General features: G+C 47.7%; 1 protein-coding gene and 1 long non-coding RNA gene across 2 annotated transcripts; both read right to left on the minus strand.

The window, feature by feature from the left end:
• Nucleotides 1-475: 475 nt before the first annotated feature.
• On the minus strand, nt 476-13981 carry UPRT (uracil phosphoribosyltransferase homolog). Its single transcript, XM_039571755.1, has 7 exons — nt 13669-13981; nt 7933-7975; nt 4172-4241; nt 3090-3152; nt 2231-2392; nt 1585-1683; nt 476-871 (listed from the first exon to the last, which is right to left on the minus strand). Exons 1-7 carry the CDS (start codon nt 13710-13712, stop codon nt 765-767), a joined length of 588 nt encoding a protein of 195 aa, XP_039427689.1. The 5' UTR covers nt 13713-13981; the 3' UTR covers nt 476-764.
• A 617-nt stretch (nt 13982-14598) lies between these two features.
• LOC120412016 lies at nt 14599-16673 on the minus strand. Its single transcript, XR_005604655.1, has 3 exons — nt 16303-16673; nt 15527-15646; nt 14599-14723 (listed from the first exon to the last, which is right to left on the minus strand). It is a non-coding gene; the product is annotated as an uncharacterized LOC120412016 (long non-coding RNA).
• Nucleotides 16674-19160: the final 2487 nt, after the last annotated feature.

Below are 19160 nucleotides of genomic sequence, written 5' to 3' on the forward strand. Positions count from 1 at the left end.
GCTGAGCCCTGAGGGCCACACTTCTCTCCTGGCCCTGGTGCTCTGTGAACAGCACTAGAAATCAAGTTCAGCTTTTTGCTGCAGTTTTCCTCTCATTAAAAGAGTTGGTGAGACTGATCCAGCCACAAGTTTTGTCTCTTAGAACTCCCAAGTTCTGTATGTATAGAATTTCCACAGGCAGGGCTGCTCCCACCCCCAATTCCCACCCAGTCTGCACCTGTGCTGCAACAGGAATCTTCTTGATTCAGGACCCTTGAGCAAGACAACCAGGGGTGTTTCACTATTTGAGAATAATGTTTGCAGAGCAAAATTCCAAGAGTTGTATCATTGGTTCTTGGCCACCAGCTCAAGACCAAAATGCCCTCTGGCTGCTCAGGAGGACATTGAGATCCAAGGGCACCCCTAGATTTGGAAGCACTGGGAGTGGCTGTAGATGGAGTGATGCCAAGTGACCCCAGAAATGAAGGACACTCCCTTGGGGTTTAGTTGGGTTTATTTTGCTCTTGCAGGCGGCCATGGACAGGCTGGAGAAGAATAAATAAGTTAAAGCAGAGTGTGGTAATTATAGAGCCCCAACATGGAGATGCTTGACTGTGTAGCCAGAGTGCTCTGTCACTGTACCTGATCCCTGTTCAGGCCAGCACTAACCTAAGTTAGTTGGCCGAAAATGTTTTTAAACATGCCCTCGACCAACTCAAAAGTAATAAAACGTAGAAAAAACCTCTTGTAATGCCATAGAGTCATATCCAGTTGTTCCAAGAGTGTCAGTCTGTCCCAAAATACTTCTGTCCAAAGTGTGTTGGTGCAACAGGATGCACTTCTGTAGTTAAAATGGTGATTTCTGGGAATTCCTGGATGATGGATTTGGCACCTTTGAAGAGACAGCAAAGGCAATAATGATTACAGTGCTTCAGCCCATGTCAAATTGTGATCAGCAGCATTCCAAAGGTAAGCCAGGCTCTGTGCTTCTGTCTCCAGTTCCTGTTCCTGCCTTTGCTAACCATCTATGAGTAAAACTTCCTGACTTTACGGGATTGCTTTTTCAGGTTTTCTTTGGATTTTCCTTTCCCATACACACATACTCCAAATCAAGTGGTTACAGGCTGCTCTGCAGTTCAGCTGAGCTTTCTGATAGCGATTTCTGCCATGGCCACTTTCTAATACAACACACAAGATCCTCTTTCCTCCTCCAGAGAAGCAGATGTTCCCCATTTAGATCCCCTTTTACCTTTAACCTGCAGCCAGGCCTGTTCTGTTGCTCCATTCAGCTCCCACTCCTGGTTGTTCTGGTGCTGGACCAACCCCCACATTCCACGGTCCAGAACAGCACCTGGCCTGGCATTGCTCTGTGAGCCATGGACCTGGCAGTGCTGCAAACTCCTGCTTTTAGGAATTCTCTCCCATTTGCAGTTTTGCCATTCAGTCCCCTCCTCACTGCCCACACCAAACAGGGCGCTGTTTGCTCAGTTTTACAATTCAGCCAAAAAACCCCAAACCTGCTCTGCCTTGCCTGTGCTATGTGTGACTGATGTCACTGTCCCCACCAGACACTCCTGTGCTCACTCCTGTGCCCCTCACACTCACCGTGAGGTGTGGAGAAGAGGCTGAGCAGGATGATGACGCTGGGCTGGACCCCATGTTCCACAAGCACTTTGACAGCCTCAATGACCGTGTTCCCAGTACCTGAGAGGGCAAAGAGGGAGAGGGTTTAGGGGCTTGTCCCCTGGTTGATGAATTGTCCTAAGCTGTCCAAGAATACCCGTGGTAACTTTGGTGTGACTGATTGGTGATTCAGTCCTTTCCTACTGGAAAGGCATCACCTCTGCATGTACTCCGTGTAGAAAATGTTGTTCTCCTAATGGCAGAACTTGGACTGGAAAAGTAACCTCATCCCAACAAACTCCTTTTAATATTAATCTAGAAATGTCTCAGACTAAGAAAACATAGTTTGAGTCTTTTCCCATGGTAAAATTCATATAATTCTATTTATATCCAGTCTTAATCTGGGCCTTTCTCCCAAACGCAGCCATGCCCAAAGGATTTGCTCTGCATTCACACTGGTGCAGCTGAGTAATGTGTGTCCTGGCACAGCCTGATAAATTCCCTCCTCTGTCACCTAAACCAAGCAGAAAACCCAATCAAAGCCCCTGAAATGTGGAAATTTTCCTTTCAATGCGGGCACTCGGCGTTCAGAGGAGGCTGGCTGTCCGTGCTGGTGGCAGACACTCACTCAGGATTGGGTACATGAGCAGCACTTTCCTCCTGTAGATGTCTGGGGGGAACTTGGCGTAGTACACTTTGGCTCGCTGGGTCTCCTCGTCGCTCTGGATCAGGATTTTCCCGATGCGGATGGATCTGCAGCAGTCCCGCAGGCCCTGTTCCATCGCCTCCCCTCCAAGGAGCAGCACAAACACAGCACCAGGTGGTGACACACTGACAAAGGGCTCAGGGGCGAGGGGCTGCAGTGGAAGGGACAGTCCCAAAGGGACAGTCCCAAAGGGACAGGCCCACCCCCGTGCAGGTGAACGCTTGTAAGCACTAAAACACTTGAAGCTCTTTCCCTTTTTCCTCTGTTCACAGCAAACCGAGTCTCCTCGGTGTTGCCGAGCCCCTGGGTTTGGTGCTCCCACCCAGCTGTGCTGAGCTCTCACAGGAGAGAGCTGGAAATCAGAACGGGCGGGTGGGGTTTGGGGACATCCCGGTGGCAGAGTGTGGGGCAGAGTGTGGGGCCGCTGGATTTGACACCACAGATCCAAAGGTTTGCCCAGCCCTGGACAATAACAGGGACTCTGCCCCCACGGAGCGTGGCTGGGGTGCAGCCCTGGGCACAGCTGGGAAACAGGAGAGGGCACTTGGCCCCTCACAGGGGACAGCTGCCAGGGAAGAGGCCACAGGAAATCTGTTCCAGCCGTTTGTCTCCTAAAAGGTTAATGGCAGATATTCCTGGACATTCTGTTATCGAGGAACCTAAAAAAGAGTAACAACTGGCAGGTCTGGGTTAACCTGTTTTTGCACATTTTTGAAAGGAAGCTGTTTACAGGTTTCCAAAGCATTTCATGTGTGCTCCTTCAGCAGCCAACACCACCTACCACTTCTCATGATGCTGACCCCGCAGTTTCCCTTTTCGAATCGGACTCCTTCATACTTATGTCCTGTGAGGAAAGAAACCAGGGGTCAGTGGTAGTGGCTGCTCCCTCCTCCCCTCTCTGAATGGAGAGGAGATGGTCCTGGTCCCACTGACTGATGGGAACAGATGCAACACCAGTGCTCAAGAGATGAAGCAGCTGCTGTTTAATGTAAAAAGGAGCACAGGAAAGTGAGGCTGCCTGAACTCTGTCTGGTTCCACAGCTGAGGGTTTGCAGTCCATCTTCCCTCTAAGTGTAAGTAAAGACACACCAATGCTTTACTGCAGAGTGGGAATGGCACCCTGCAGAAATGTAAGTGGAGTTCTCAGGCGAACAGGACTCAGCTGGTGCATGTGGGTCACACCACTGAGCTGAGCAGTTCCCCCTAACCTGCTGATGCACTCAGCAGCTGCCTCTGAGTACTGCACACAACCTTACAGATCTTTACAGCTGATAGGAGGAACCACAACTCCTGCACTGGTTTTCTCTAGTGCCAACACAGCCACTTTTCATTTCCTGCTCATCCTCACTCCCAGCTGGCCCCAGTTGTTGGGCCAGACTTAGGCAAAGCAATACTGCTTGTGCCAAGTACTTATTCCTTAAAGGGCATGTGAAATGTCATCAGTTTTAATTCAAGGCTGTGGTGTGGGCAGGTGAACAGACCTTGCACATACACTGGTACATTTTCATCATGGTTTTGGAAGACCAGTTTAATTCTTAGTGAAATGACAATGTTGAATGTGTTGCTGAGTTCTGTTCTTATGAACCATGTAGCTTTTTAAACCAGAAGGGACCCTTACTCTGTGCTCTGCCCTGCTCAGAGCTCCCCAGGGAACTCATGGCACCAAATCTGTCAGAGTTCAAGGACCATCTGGATGTTGCTGGGTTCAGTTTTAGGCAGTTCTGTGAGGAGGGGAGTTGGACTCAATGATCCTCTGAGTCCCTTCCACCTTGAGATATTCTGTAACTCTAGTAATAATTCCATGTATTTTTATGTCAGTTCCACTTCCAGTCCTACCCAGGCCAGGGGTGATTTCCCACATACCTGTTGGAGTGGTCACGGTACACTCTGTGTAGGGCAGTTGATTCAGTCCCTCTTCAACCACGAGTCTGATCTGTGGAACCAAAGAGAAGGCTCAGCTTAAAGGGATTGTTATCTCTGGAGATAAGGCACTACATAGCAGTAGTAGTTACAAAGACTGGGTGAGCCCAAAGGGTCTAAAAGGGTCTCTTTAATAGCAGTTAGGGACTGAATTTAGAGACCTTTTGGGGGTGAAGCCTATGATTTGGCCACAAATCAAACAAAGGCATTGCAGAACAAAATTGGGAGAAGAGGGGGTTCATAAGCAATCATAAAACTGCCTTTATTTACATCTGGCAGGCAGAGACATCACAATTTTTTTTTCAACAGATGAGTGAGGCACCAATGCAACTTCATTTGCTGACAGGAAATATTGGTGAGGGAAAGGGAAAGTTCCCCATCAGCCAGGCTCTATTTTCACATCCTTGTTTCTAGGGCTAAACTGCAGCTGGGCTGCCAGAACAGCCACAGAAGCTGCAGCAATGCAAACACACCACCAGTGCCCAAAGACAGCTCAGCAAGTCTAGGAATCTCTCTGTCACCGTCACCTCCCAGCACCTGCCAGCTCTGCTTTCCCTGGGCTGCTCTGCCAATCCCTGCACTTCTGGATGGTCCAGCTGGAGGAGCAGCTCGTGAGCCCCCCAGCCCTCCCCTGGTGCTGCCCTGCAAAGTACAAAGTACATCCACCTGCAGCCAGGATGATTGTCCTGAAGGATGCTCTGGGTACTAAAGATGTGAAAATTCTCGCTGTTGGTGAGCCAAAGATTCACAGGCCAAAACTGCTCAAGGAAAGCTACTGCCAAGCAAGAGCTTAAACCAAAACCATCACTGACTATTCAAAATTCGCTGTGGGATGGCAGAAGTGAGGCAATGCTCCTGGGATGGAGCAGGTGTACTGCTCACCTCAGGCAGTTCTTCTTCCAGAAAAAGGGCAGCCTGGGAGGTTTTTCCTGTCCTATTCTGCCCCAGTTCCTGGCACACAGGCAGCCTCTGCTAGAAATGGTCCCTTACATTTATAATGTCTCTTTGGAGATATTTTTAGTCATTTTAGTACAATTTTTTTTTTCCTAGGGTTGGATTTGTGGCAGCCATACTCAGAGGCTGTGGTCAGTTTCTGGGGCATTTGTACCAAATTCTATTTTATTTTTTTGGAGTTAATTCACCAAAAAAAGCTAATCTCTTTGTCAGGTTTGGAAGGAAAGCTTTTTTTCATCCTGCTGTAGTGCTGTCAGGGTTGGATTTGCTCCACATAATCTGCCAAAAGTTTAGAGTAATCCAGTGAAGGTCTTATGGTCAAATAATCTCTGTGATCTTCCTACACTTTATCAGTGTTTTACACAGACTGGGAGGATTCTTTGTAAACTTGTCAGTGTTGATAAAACATTTATTTTTGCACTGTGCTTTCTGCCACCTCCACACTCAGGGATTAATTTCCTCCTCTTTTCTCTCGTGCCCCAAGAACCAGCTGCTCCTCTCCCAGAGAGGTGGCTGCCATTGCTTAGAAGATAAAACCAATATTATTACAGCCCTACATGAAACAGGAAGTAAAGGTTTGGTCCCAAGGTAGAAGAGTCTGAGCAGAAAATCCTCTAACCCCATTTTTGTGTGGCTTTTCTTGGAAGCTCAAGAGAAGGCAGAACATCCTCTTTGTATCTTTGCAGCTCAGCATTTCAAACCACTTTGGAATGCTCACCCCCTGAAAGAGGCAGGTGGTGAGAAGGGTGAAGTGAGCTGGTCAGTGTTACACAGGGAGCTGCTGGTAGAGCTGAAAAATTAATTCATGGCTCCACCTCAGACCTCCAGTCACCCCCCCAAATGTGCTTCTGCTGCAAAGCACCAGCACCTGGGAGCTGAGGTGACACCAGTTCAGTGCCTCCACAGTGAGTGGGTGCTGGGATCAGGGGAAGCATCCTGCCCCGAGAGGAGCTCTGTGCCCTTCCCAGCACCCGCCCTGAGTTCCAGATGTCCCGACTTCCACCACCACCAGCAGCCATAGGCACTGATTGTTTCCCATGCTAGGGACTGCTTCCCTCAGCTGCTTCTCCTCCTTCACAAACACCAAACAGGTTTATCTTCATCCTTCATCCTTGACTTTAACCTCCGTTCTTTCAGCTTCAGGATCACAGCCCTGGCAGTGACTTTCAGACACTCCCTGCCAACCTCCACCACCCATTAACTCCTTTTTCTCACAAGTACCTTCGAACATTTCCTTTGTGCCATCTCCTTATGTGTGAAACAAACTGCCAGAAGAAGAAATTGTGCCACCAGAAATCCATCACCTTTAGAATCCCTCCTTAAGACCTCTCCCTGTGGTGACCTTAGGAGACACTGCCCCTAACAGCTGCCAAGGTGCAAGCTTAACTTTATTCTCATTTTCTTATTTCAACAAGGTGTATTTTCTTCCCCTATAATCCCCCACTTTTCATGTATTGCCTCTTGCCATTAAACTCTGCTCACTGGGTGGAAAACGTGGCAAGTCATAACTGTTTGCACCTTGCCAAGTTTAGTAGAGACCACGTCCCACATGAAATTATAACTGTTCTTTGTCACACCCAGGAAAAATATTCAGAAAATGAGAGCCCTACATATTCTTTCATGCAAAATTCCTCCTACAAAATGGAAAACAGAGCAGCAGGTTCTGTGGCAAAGAGCTGCAGGACCAGCACACGGAAGCTCTCTAGCTCTGCTGGCCAGCCCATAGAGGACACTGCTGTAAGGGCCTGAACTAATGTCTGGATCCGCAGCTTCCAGCAATGGGGGGGGGGGGAAATCAGTGTTTGCCTCAGAACAGGGGCAGGACAGCCAAGAAAGGTGAGAAGGTACATGGAAAAAAGGTCCTTCACACTAATTACTGACAATAAGGTATTGGAATGCAGGAAACATCCTCAAGAAGGGGAAAGCAGGGGGGAAAGTGCAAAGCCATGAAAATAAAAAGCACTGCAGTCACAGTCTTAGGTTGTGGTCATATCTAAACCTGAGCAAGCTTGGATCAGGCCTGGATTAAGATTGTGCTCATCACAGGAAACCTGTCTGCTGTGGCTGTAATTGTGAATGGTCTCTGGACTCTGCTGGAAGGGGAAGAACACTTCTCTCTGTTAATGAGAGTGGATTTGCAAAAAGCAAACACCCTTGTGGACACAAGCAAATGTGTGTGTGGTAGCAAGTGCTGGGGTTTTCTTTAAGCTTATAGTTTAAATGAGATAAAGGCTGCACTCCCTACAGTTTTTGTGCTGACTTACTACATGTGAAAACTTCAAACTGCTTTGTCCCTGCCAGTAACTACCATATGGCTAAAGACAAATTCTCCATGTGGATGCACCCAGAGCTACTAATCTAATACACAACAAGTGCCAGGAGGCACTTCTGCACGCAAGCAATTGCTAACATCCAGGCAGTAAGAAATTGTACTGCTCTGTTCAAAAGATCAAAAGTGCTGTTTCAAAATAAAACTCAATTACCTCCAGCCTCTGTGCATCTGTTTTTGAACAGAATTTTCTAATTACTACAGGTCTCTGTCCTCAAGTAGCTGTGTCTGGTAATAAGATGGTTTCTGGAACCCGTTGAGATGAAACAGTGAACAGAAGTCTCTACACAGAAAGTTGCTGTCACACAGCAATTTCCTTTGGGTAGAAAAGTTGTTCTCACACCACCATTCTTCTGTTCTGAAAGACTCATTTTATGGAAGAGTTGCAAAGTACAATATCAAGCAGAAATTCTCCACCTACCAGACGATCAGCAGAAAATACGAAGTCTCCTCTACTGGATTTCCTGAAAAAGGCAATAAATTACATTTTAAGTTGGGGAACAACTTTAAGAACATTGCTTAAATACAATACTAAATACTATATTCTAAGGCAATTCAGCGAGAAGTCTCCTATCATGTACTGAATTTATCCCAGAGGTCCTGCATCATGGGTTTCCTGGTTGGTGGCAGAGACTGGGATGCAGTGACCCAGCGCTGGGGTTTGGCTCTTGCTGCTGGCAGTGTTGCTGCTCTGCACCAGTAGCAATTAAACACAAAAGAAGGATGTTCTGTAGGTTTCCCATGGGGACTGCTGTTCCAGCTCAGTTCCAAAACACCTCCTAAGCTCAGATATTCCTGCATTCCCTGCAGCTCTGAGCAAGGGAGCTTTGCTTGCCTGTCCTCCAGTCAGTCAGAAACTGTGGGACAATGATAGTGCAGATCCTTAACCCCAGGGCTGACAACACATCTGATAAGCAGGAGATACATCCTATCTTATCTGGAATTCACTGAGTGTGACTAGATCAGTGAATGTGAGGTTAAACTGAGCAGGGATTAATGAGCATTCCCATGAAAACACCTCTCTGCCTCTTATTAGTTTTGCTCATGCGCCTGTGTGGCTTTTGGCCCCTCCAGAAGGCAAAATGAAAGGTTAAAAGCCTGAATTTTAGAAGCAGCTTTAACACCTTGCTTCCCACGCCAAGAGCGACTCTCACTACACCAGAATAGGACACATTTTCAATCATGGAGCCAATACTCACAGGACAGTGGCCTTGAAAACACTCAGACACAGCACCAACACGGCAAGTGGTACTTTCAAATGAAATCTCCTATTAATCTCTCTTGTGTTTTCAAACCCTGATACTCTGCATGTCTCCTTAAATACCATTTTGTATTTAATCCCCGAGAATCTGAGACACCTCATGCTTACATGAATGAAAGTCAAAAGGTTTGCCTGCTCATTGTCTGGGAACCAGTCACTTATTCCCACTTTAAAAAAGAGGTTTTAGAACAGCATCAGCTTAATCTAGTTTCTTTCCTTGTGCTAGTAACACACTGTTAAAAATATCATTTACTTTTATTTTTTCCTTCTTTCTGGTAATGACAGGATATTCCTAACTTTCTGCTCTTTTGACACTAACCAGACAGACAAAGCTCAAAAAGACCCCAAAACTGGGGAAAAAAAAAAAAAAATAAACCCAACCCCAAACTCCTACAATTATATGACTCGATTCTATTAAGATTTTTGGAAAGTTTCATACTTCCATCAATGGTGTAGATTGGTATTTTTTAAAGAGGGAAGTAGCAAAGTGGCACATCTAGGTTCTTTCAGACTGTAGCATTTCAGAAAATTTAGCTGAATTTCACAAATGGGTGTAAGACAGACCCAACAATGTCAAGACCACAGTTTTGACCGCAAAGTGATACATGTTTAGAGTGACTATTCTGAGATATTAATGCAGATTGAGGCCTTAAACCAACCCCTCTGTCCTTGCAGAGACACAGATGTTCCTATGCACAGTTCACTGAACACCCTTAATTGGTCATACCTGCTTTTTGAGAGGGGGAGGGCAACAGAAAACCACAGCGCATTCAAATAACAGTAATACAGAAAATGTCAGACCTGGTGTACAGGGGCAGCTGGAAAGCTGTGACCACACCTCAAACCCCACATCCCGTGAGAATTGCCACGAGGAAGAAAAAAAAAAGGAGTTTATGTGAAAACACTGTAACTGCTCTCCTTAAATACCATATAGGAATACATAAAGTAACAATTCATGTCAGACTAGAAACTGTTTCAGATGCTTAAACAAGAACAAGACAACATCTAAAAATATGAGGCATTAAAACCTAACTTGTAGCATGAATATTGTGTTACACAATATAAATGAGTTTCAGTTTGTTTTTGCAGGCAGAGCAGCGTGGCTGATGGATGTCACAGTGTCTGCCTTAGGAGGCGAGAAGAAATGGGTTTTGGGGACTGTATTGTAATATAAAGCAGCTGCAGGGTTTCTTCCTGCTTCAGCACCTGGTACTAGTGACAAGCACAGACAGGTCTGCAGGTGATGTGGCTTCAGTAATTCCTGTTTCCCTCATTACCTCACAGAACTTGTTGAGACACCCCCAGGGTGAGGGCCAGGCTGGAAAAAGGCCACTTCCCAGGATTTGTACAAGGTTTTAAACAAAACTGAAGGCACTGGACGAGCTGCTGGCATTCAGGGAGACGATACAGCTGGGCAACAGGTCCATGTTCTACCTGCAGCACTTCAGCACCTGATGGACTACAGTCCTTAATTTGTTCCATGCCAAGGCTGGGATGTAGAGGGATCCCCCCCCTCCCTGCCTGCAGCAGTTGTCCTTACCCAGCACAGGTGAGTTACACACTCCTGAATCCCCCTGCTCTGTGCCCAGCCAGGACTGCACATCCAACCACTTTGCCATCTGTGTTTCTACCTTATCACTCTGCTCCTTAGGGAATAAGAAGCTTTACCAGAACACCACAGAATGATCTCATCCAACAGACACAAGAACCTTTAAGGATCTGGATTTAAATCATATCTATTGTTAAATCAGTAATTAAAATGACACTACCAACCTGACCTAATGACCACATCACTGCTCTACTCATTTCAGCTTCCAGATCCCTGCTTCACATCTGTGAGGCCAGAAATGACTTTGAGATCATTCCCTCGTTGTACAGAGACAAACTGTTTGTTCCAGAATGTTCAGTACTTCAGTGCATCAGTTCACATCCCATTAGAGCACTCGAGGTTCATATCCTACTCAGTATAAAAGGCACCTGCCCTCATTAAGTATTTGCTGGACAGAAAAGTGACAAACCTGAGGGAAAATGAGGAAACCCAAGCACAGTTAAGTTGAGGTGCTCTATCCATCTCCCTGACTCTGGCACACAAACCAGGTTCTTGTTAATTTTAAGGAAGCAAAAGTGTCATGTTAATCCACCAGAACATCCCTGACCCAGCCAGCCACCTCTGAATCCCACAAGACACCATGACCAGCCACATGAAGGTGGGTTTTTCTTTGCAGTAATTCCAATTGAAAGGCTGTGATTTCTTTCTCTGAATCCTCTCAAGAACAAGAAAAGAGCTTTCCACTTCTCTGAACAGATCATGCTATGGACAAAAGAGAGTCCCTGAGGTCTTCTGCATCTGGCCTGACCATACTTAGCTCCATGTAGGCACAGCAGGTTCTACCTTGTAGTTCACTGGGATTAGCTATCTGAGTATTTATCCCTTCCTCATTTACAGTAAGAGACCCAATTTGCCTGTTTTTATCCCTACTTTTGTTCCACTTCTCACCCCCAGTCCCTTACCTTTTAATGTCTGTCCTTTTCAGGTATTGCTGTACTTGGAACATCCATCCTCTACAGCGTTAAGTAACCTAAATATTCTCCTTGAGTTAAGGTGTTACCTGCTCTTTTTTAATCCAGAAAGATTTCGTGACAGGGCTCTAACTGCCTGTAGATGACACAGCTTCTCCCTCTTCCCAAGCACTGTATGTGAACATACCCCTCTATCAGCTTAAACTGGATTTTTTGACCAGTAGCTGCTCTGAGCCACAGTGCTGTCAGTTCACAAACACGGTTCTTCTGAGGAGGAGTTTCTTTTAGCACCTGGTCTGAATGCTACAGTGGCTACAGAGTTGTCTCAGGGCAGCTGCCATGGCAAAGGTTAATGAACGGTGCCTAAAAAATCCTCTTCTTTCAGCATCTTTCTAAATGACAGGCACTAAAATAGGCCAGTCTGAGGTCTCTTATTTAATGAGACACAGCTGAATTCCTGGGACAGAACACAAAAATGATGTTTCCCTACTGTCCTTACCTACAAAGCCTACCTTTCTGAGCAGGCTGCTGCCTGATTTTCCTCACGGTTGGGAAGGGAGCTTGGAAGTGACAGTTCCATCCCCACTGCCAGGGCAACATCCCACTCAGAATAAAGTACAGTCTGCGATTGCTGCAGCTGCTCTGAGTAACTCATTGTTTACAAGTCCTATTCTAGACTTCCTCTTACCAAAGTCTTGTGCAATGAAGCTCATGTAACTCTAAAAAACGTCCTTCAAGTTAAAATCGCAGCTGCTGCTTTCTGGATAAGCTCACTGTAACCAGAAACCTCTTAAATGTATTTCAAAGAGGTCAAAACCTGTGTACAAGAAAATACTAATAAAACCTTGAGTGCAGTAATTACATTGCTAGTATTTGCTTAGATAGCAAAACGATATGGTTTTCACTAACCCCAAAACCTTTCACAGCCCATCATCAAGCCTAGTTTGGATTCCCTCTCTGTCTCTCTCTGCTTAGCCCACTCCCAGCTCCCCTTTCTGCTCCACAGAGAAGCTGCCAGGAAAGTGTTCTCGCATGCAGGGATCTTCTGTGTGGTCTTGCCACAAGTGCCCTCCTGACATCAAGACTACACTGCCTCTGGTGCTCCTGCTGCCAGGCTTTGAAAATTAAGGAAAATCCTCTACAAACTAGTTTAAAGTAAGAAGGCTCCGCTAAGTTAATAAAATTGATGGAGGTATCATCTTTGAGAAATGGTGATCAGTTTTGCATTAAAAAATGTATTGCTGTTAGCTACAAAGTCAAGCCTCAAGAGTCAGAAAATAGCAAAATGTGGACTATGCAGATGGACAGATGTGAAACACAGCAAAGAACAGTGTCTCTGGAATGACTTACTGCAGATGTCAGAAAGCCACTGTGTCGCAGGAAGAGAGGGTTTTATTCAGAACCTGATCACTCTATTGATAGGCTTGATTTCACACCTCTTAGCTGGTGATCCTTGCAAACTAGTAGTTTTTAATAAACAGATGGATGCTAGTGAAGTTTGTCTTATGTTGCATGCTATATTTAATACCTTACACTATCACCTTCCAAGTGCTGAACAAGCACAGCTGCAGACGTGATCAGTGGGAGGGACGTGCTCGACACCTGAACTGCCTTGTTGAACATAGTGCTCACAGCTGTCTCCAGTTAGAGCCTGGGAATGGCTCCCTGCCCCATCCTGCCTGCAGGATACGATCTCCAGAGAGCGGTAACGAGCCCCAGCTGCTGCCGGGCCCGCCCGCGTGACCATAAGGTACAGCCTCCTTCCTCAAGAGCTTTACACACACGGCACTGCACGCTCCTTGTGCTGATGATGTGGCACGCAAGCTCCGAGCCGCCCGCGGGGCGGAGGTGAGCAAAAACCCCCCCCCATCGGGGACCGTCCAAGTCTGTGAAGGATTTTAAGACCCCTCGAGCCGCCGTGTCAGGCCCCGACAGCCCCGAGGCGGGGGTGGGCAGGGAGCCCCCGGGAGCGCTGCCCACCCTGGGGCGCGGGGCGAGCGCTGCCCTGCCCTGGGGCCCCGCGTCACCAGACATGGCCGCGCAGCCGGCCCGGGCGTTCAACCCGGCACACGCGGCACAGCAGCACGTACTGCGGGCCTCGGGCTCGGCCCCCGGGCCCGGCGGGGACGGCCCGGCCGCGCCGGGAGCCCATCGGCAGCGCCCGCCGCGCATCCCTCCAGCGGCAGCGCCGAGCCGGCACCGGGGGCCGGCCGAGAGCGGCTCGGCGGGGCTGCGGCTCCCTGGAGGAGGGAGGGATGGAGTGAGCGACAGGCGACGACCCCCTCTGTCTCCCCAGCCCGCCGCGGCTCCTCCCCAGCCCACGCTGCCCGTCCCCGCGCAGCCTCCGCCCGGCCCAGCCCGGCCCGGCGCGCTCACTTGTCCCTGATGATGGTCTGCAGCTCCCGCAGCTGGTCGTTCATGGGCAGCAGCTTCAGCTGCGGCCCGATGGCCGGCGCGCCGTCCTCCCCCGCGGGGACCGGCGCCGCCGGCACCCACCACCACCCCGTTGCTGCTGCTGCTGCTGCTGCTGTCCGGGCTGGGGCAGCCGCTGTCCTCGCTGGGCTCGGCGAAGCGGATCAGCCGGGAGCCGCCACTCGCCGTGGCCGTAGCGGCCGCCAGACGGTTCATCCTGCGGCCGCGGGCCGAGGCGCTGATTCTGGCAGGCATCGCCTCCATGCGCCGGGGCCGCGCCCCCGTGCGCGCCGCCGGGGCGGGGGAAGCGCGCCCGCCGCCCGCGCTTCATTGGCGGCCGGAAGCCGCCGCTCAGGCCCGCGGCGGGAGCGCGGCGCGGGGCGGGACCGGCACCGGGCGGCACGTCCTGCCCCGGCCCCGCCCAGGCCATGCCACGGCCCTGCCCGCGCTGCGCGCTCCACGGCAGCGCCCCGGGACAGCCCGCGGGAGCTGAATAAAAGCCTGCTTTGGTTCACTCTGTTTTTAAACTGAGGGAGGAGGCCTGTGTGGACTAGAAAATGAACAAGGTTTTTTGACCTGTTTTGGTTTTTTCTTCTCAGTAAATATGTACAAATCAATGCCAAACATTGCAAGAGACACCCGTGCAAACACAAGGACAGGGAAGGGATATAACCTCTCTGCCAGAAGCTAATCTGCAGTCTGAAATTCCTGAAGGCTACTTGCTTCTTGCTTTGTGCATTTTGGACATCTAACAGCAGCTGGATTCCCAAAGGGCCCAGGGAAACACCTCCCAGGAAAATGCAGCCCCTCCACTGCCTGGCAGCAGCAAAGCACCGAGAGTCACTAAAGCCCACGAGACTCACAGCAGATGAAAAAGGAACCGGATTTCATGACTTACTGTCCAATACTTAATGAAATACTTGAAGACTGTTGCAGCAATATACAAGCAATACAACAAAGAATAGGCTAAGAACAGTAGAAAGAATTTGTAGTTAGAAAATCCAATGCAGTTATTCACCCTGGAGGACAAAAGCAAAGTTGAAATCAGGATTTGTGCAGCACACAGTGGTTGTAACACAATGAGCACGACCAGTTCTGGGGGGGTTTAAACCCCGTGATCACACAACCGAATTTGCCAATAAGCAGCTCCCCTTAGTGGCCAAACAGGGAACAGACCTGAAGGCTCTGCTTTTCACTCAAGCCCTTCCTGTGGGCCAAGGAGAAGCACAGTCCAGATTTTTGGAATTGTTTTAAGGTTGCTACCGCAGGTAAATGGGGCACAGAGGCAGGAACTCGTTCCTCCTGTCTGGGTCTTGTCTGCCAAGGCAATCAGATCTGGGACTTCTGTGCTGCTTTATTCATTTGCAGACCTCAGGAGCCACCTCCCCACTGCCTGTTTGTTTACACACAGCCCAGTTAACCCCACCTTTGGTTAGAATTTGCCATGCACAGGACAACTCTAGAAAGAAACAAGGGGATGTACAAAAAACCCCTAGTGGCTGTTTGTGTCAGAACTCAGGTTTGGAAAATCCTCTACAATTTTGATCACTGGGGAGGTTCAGGTAGGGAAATGTTTGTGTTGCTTCCAGTTTCTTAAATCTTCCTCTTTTTTTTCTTAAAAAAAAAGGAGGAGTTTAAGAAATTTAGTGGCAGCAATTCTCAAAAGTGTAAAGCTCAATTAATCCATGCACCTTTCTGCACAGACTGTCTAAAATGAGAGGCATATAGACGTGTGGCACAAGTATATATAAAAAGCCTTTTTTTTTCAGAAAAATTACTTTTAAAAAGGAAACTGAATGAGAAAGGAAAGATAGGGACTCACCTTCTCTCCTCCTCTTTCCTTCCCAGATCCTGGTGTGTGATTCAAAACCAGCCGTGTGCTGTGGGAAATAACGCTGAGCCTGCAAACAGTGAGTCCTTCTTGCAGAAGCTGAAGCGGTTCCTGAAGAAGAAACAAAGCTGGAATTGTGAACTGCCACACACTGAATTTCTCCTTTCCTCTCTGGCACACCTGGCAAGCCTTACAGCTGTGTCAGAAAACCATCCCAACCCACCCAAACCAGCAGTGCAGGCTGAGCCCCTGGCTGCAGACAGACTCCCCCAGCGTTCCCGGCTGTTTGCGTCCCCTCCCGGAGCGCTGTCTCAGAGCAGCTGCAGGAGCAGAGCTGATGGTTAGCCCACACCTTCTCTTTGCCCCGCTCTTCCAGACACACCCAGAAGATGCTCAAGGCTGACGCTGACCTTGCTGGGAAAGACAAATTTCCAATGGGCCTGACAGAGCTGTGGAAGCACCGAAGGTGAGGAGGGTCCCAGAGGAGTTTCCAGGCTTCTCCATTCCTTCACAGGCTCCTTGCTCCACCAAACACCAAAAGACACCCAACCCTGCCTGGCAAGGCTGAAAACCTCCCGATTCAAGTCAGACACTTCCAGCACAGTCACAGTCTCTGAGGCTCTCCTGGCCCCATTAAACTGTGCTGCTAGCGGGCTCTGAGCCCCCAGATCAGTCCCTGCCTAGTCCTCCATTTCTCCCCCCACCTTCCTCCCAACATTTTCAACTTCATATTGTAAATCTTCCTTTAAATTGTGCATTTCTCTTACCAGTTTCCATGGCCAAGCACCTCATTATTGGTGCCTTCTGAACAGGAGGAAAGAAAAGCTCCCATTTGTGCCTGGGCCAAGGCGAGCGCTCTGTGCACAGAAGGCTCTGTGTGCCCTCCTTCCCTTGGCAGGAATAACAACCTCAGCCACTTCAGGGAAGTGACTGCATTAGCAGGAGAGAAAGGGAAAAAAAAGGGAAGAAGAAAGCAGAAGCAACCAGTAACAACCAAAAAGTCTCAGGCGTGGCCTGGTGTATTTGCAGTGAGCCAGAGCACAGGCTGGAACAAAACCTGGAGAAGGCAAAGGGATCAGGACATGAGGAACTCAAAAGCTGCTGTGGATTCACTGGAGGTTTGATCTTCTCACTGGCAGTAAATCCATGACCCAGGCAAGGCTGGATGCCTCTGCTCTGCTGGCCTGACGTGCCACATCCAGTTGTTTCTTGGACACTTCCAGGGATGGTAACTACACCACTGCCCTGGGTGAGCCCTTCCAATGCCTGACCACCTTTTCAGTGAAAACAACTGGACATGTCATTTTTGTAAGACAATCAAACACACTCTAAAATACAGCTCTTTTATGCTACTTATTTATTTAACTGTGAGATATAATTCACACTGCACTTCCAAAGTGTGTGCAGCTGCTCAGCTCTTAAATGCAGGGTTTGAGAATTAATCGTTCATATTTTTCTAGAAATAAGTGCAACAGTTGCTATCTCCAAAAGAGCACTGTGTCTTTCAGCACACATTCTCCTTGCCAAAATTATTTTACGCCTCTGAACAAGGCCTTCTATCTGCCCCCAACCTTGTCCCATTTTCCTATTTTTATTTTCTTTGCATTACTTTCTTCTCATTAATTTTCTCTCTTGCTTCATACACTTTCTTGAAGCATTCCCCTCCTTGTGTTCATACCCTTCCAATACTATTGATTCTAAATGGTGTTTGAATATTAACACTTTTCTTTTTCCTTTAGCCTGACTCCTGAATTGATTTTGATTCCCACAGCTCTGGGGGAGCTTTCTTTTAGGATGATGCCTAGTATAGCTGGAATTGTCAATGTTACCATGCACAATAGAGGGTTCAGTATCCCTTTGGCATACTGATTATCTGGAATTCAGTGTTGATTCTTCCCATTTTATAGGAATGTTATTAATTATAAATCTTACTTCTATAAGTAGACTTTATGAAATTGTACTCTGTTTTTTTACACCTGGAGTAATAAGTACTTGTTGGTAGAAGTGAAATTCATTACAGTGCTAGAATCATATTAAGCACCTTTAATAAGAAAGAAGTTAAGAACTTTAAGCAACTCTAAATAAGGTGTTATTTCACCTCCACAAGATGGGTGTTGTATTTCTTTTGCTGAGCTGCTTCTGTAAACTTTTCTAACCAAAAAAATAATGTGTTTTCATTCAGTACACTGACCTTGTTCTCAAGCCCTGGTTTGTTGTCTACACAGCTCCTGGAAAAAATAAGTATCTTTTAGGATTCTATTCACAAATCTCCTTTGTGGTGAGTTATTTCCATTCCCAGAGCTTCTATTTCTTCAACTGAGCTGCTTCTGTCATCTTTCCAGAGTGCCAGCTCCAGAGCAGGCATTGATTTGTCTGTCTCCAAGGAGATCTCTGCTTCCACAACTAAATCTGCAGAGAAATAGATATTTATTTTGTGGCAAGCTACTTTAAACAGTGTAAGTTCATAAAACTCCTCTGTTGGCTTTCTGTGTCTCTATCACGAGCTCTGTTCTCCTGGTTCAGTCACTCTGGGATAGAGGTTGTAACTACTACAGGAATATGGGCTCTTTTCACCCTGGGTGTCTCTCAGGGTTTGTGCAGTGCCTCGTACAGGTGTCAGTAATCTGGGATCACATAAATAAAGTGGAGAAAGAGAAGATCAGGACTGGAAACAAGACTGAAACATTAGCAGGAGGAAATAAAGCCAGTAGCATGGGAAAGTTATTAAAGAAGGAAGAGCAGCTAAAGTAAAATTTGCAAGGAGAATACTCATATCAAATATATGAAGCACCTTATTAGCCTGAAAAGTGTAGAAAAAATAACAATGACAAGGCTGAGATGATGCAGGGGTTGTGAAGTTTGACAATAAACATTTGCCAAGTGATTTGTATGTCTCCATTAGAGGCATTAGAGCTGTGAGATCCTGTGATACCACAGCACAGGGTTCTGTTATCCACATGCAGGATGTTCCGTGTTGTGTCCGAAGAGCTTGACTTGGTTGAAACACTGGATACATTTCATAGGGCTGAGAGCCTGTGCTGCACATTGGATCGACCCATAAAGCACCGTGTGTGCACACAAACACTGTGCATGAAGGCATCTCAGCAGTGCATGCGGAAAAATTGCAGAAACATTTGAAATCACTCAAAAGATGCTGCCATGGTGGCCAGCCTGTCTGTCCAGGCTACCCCAGACAGAGTCATGATTAGCCCGTTTTGCCTGGTCAAACTTCCATGCTGAGCAGAGCATAAGGGAGGAGGCGGATGTATGGAAGCCAGAAGCCCAGAATTCCTGTTTATCCCTCTGAACGATGCCACGGGGCGGCACTGTTCAGACCCAGCTCTGCCAAATGCAATTATGATGAAGAATTAGATTAGTGCCAGAGAAATGTCACCTCTGTCGTTTGAAGTGGATCCCGGTCAGGAGCAAAGTTGCGTATCAAAGCACAGACTAGAGAAATCCTGCCTCATTAAAAATCGACTTTAAGCCAATTGTCCTCTTCCTTTCTGTCTGTCTGTCTTTCTCCGCTGCAAATGAGCTTACAACTCTCCCTCAAGGCAAGAGCATCAGCAGTCAAGCTCTGGTAGCTTTGAAGAAATTTTTGTGTGATTAGAAATGCCACACA

Source organism: Corvus cornix, chromosome 4A (assembly GCF_000738735.6).
Source record: "Corvus cornix cornix isolate S_Up_H32 chromosome 4A, ASM73873v5, whole genome shotgun sequence".
NCBI lineage: Eukaryota > Metazoa > Chordata > Aves > Passeriformes > Corvidae > Corvus > Corvus cornix.

Bases quoted from the DNA above. Each gene is read 5' to 3' on its own strand.
- UPRT (XM_039571755.1), bottom strand. From the start codon at position 13,712: ATGAACGACCAGCTGCGGGAGCTGCAGACCATCATCAGGGACAA. The intron at 2,393-3,089 runs GTAGGTGGTGTT...TGCTCCTTGGAG, and splicing joins GGTCAGCATCATGAGAAGTG to GGGAGGCGATGGAACAGGGC. The intron at 872-1,584 runs GTGAGTGTGAGG...GTCTCTTCAAAG, and splicing joins CCTCTTCTCCACACCTCACG to GTGCCAAATCCATCATCCAG.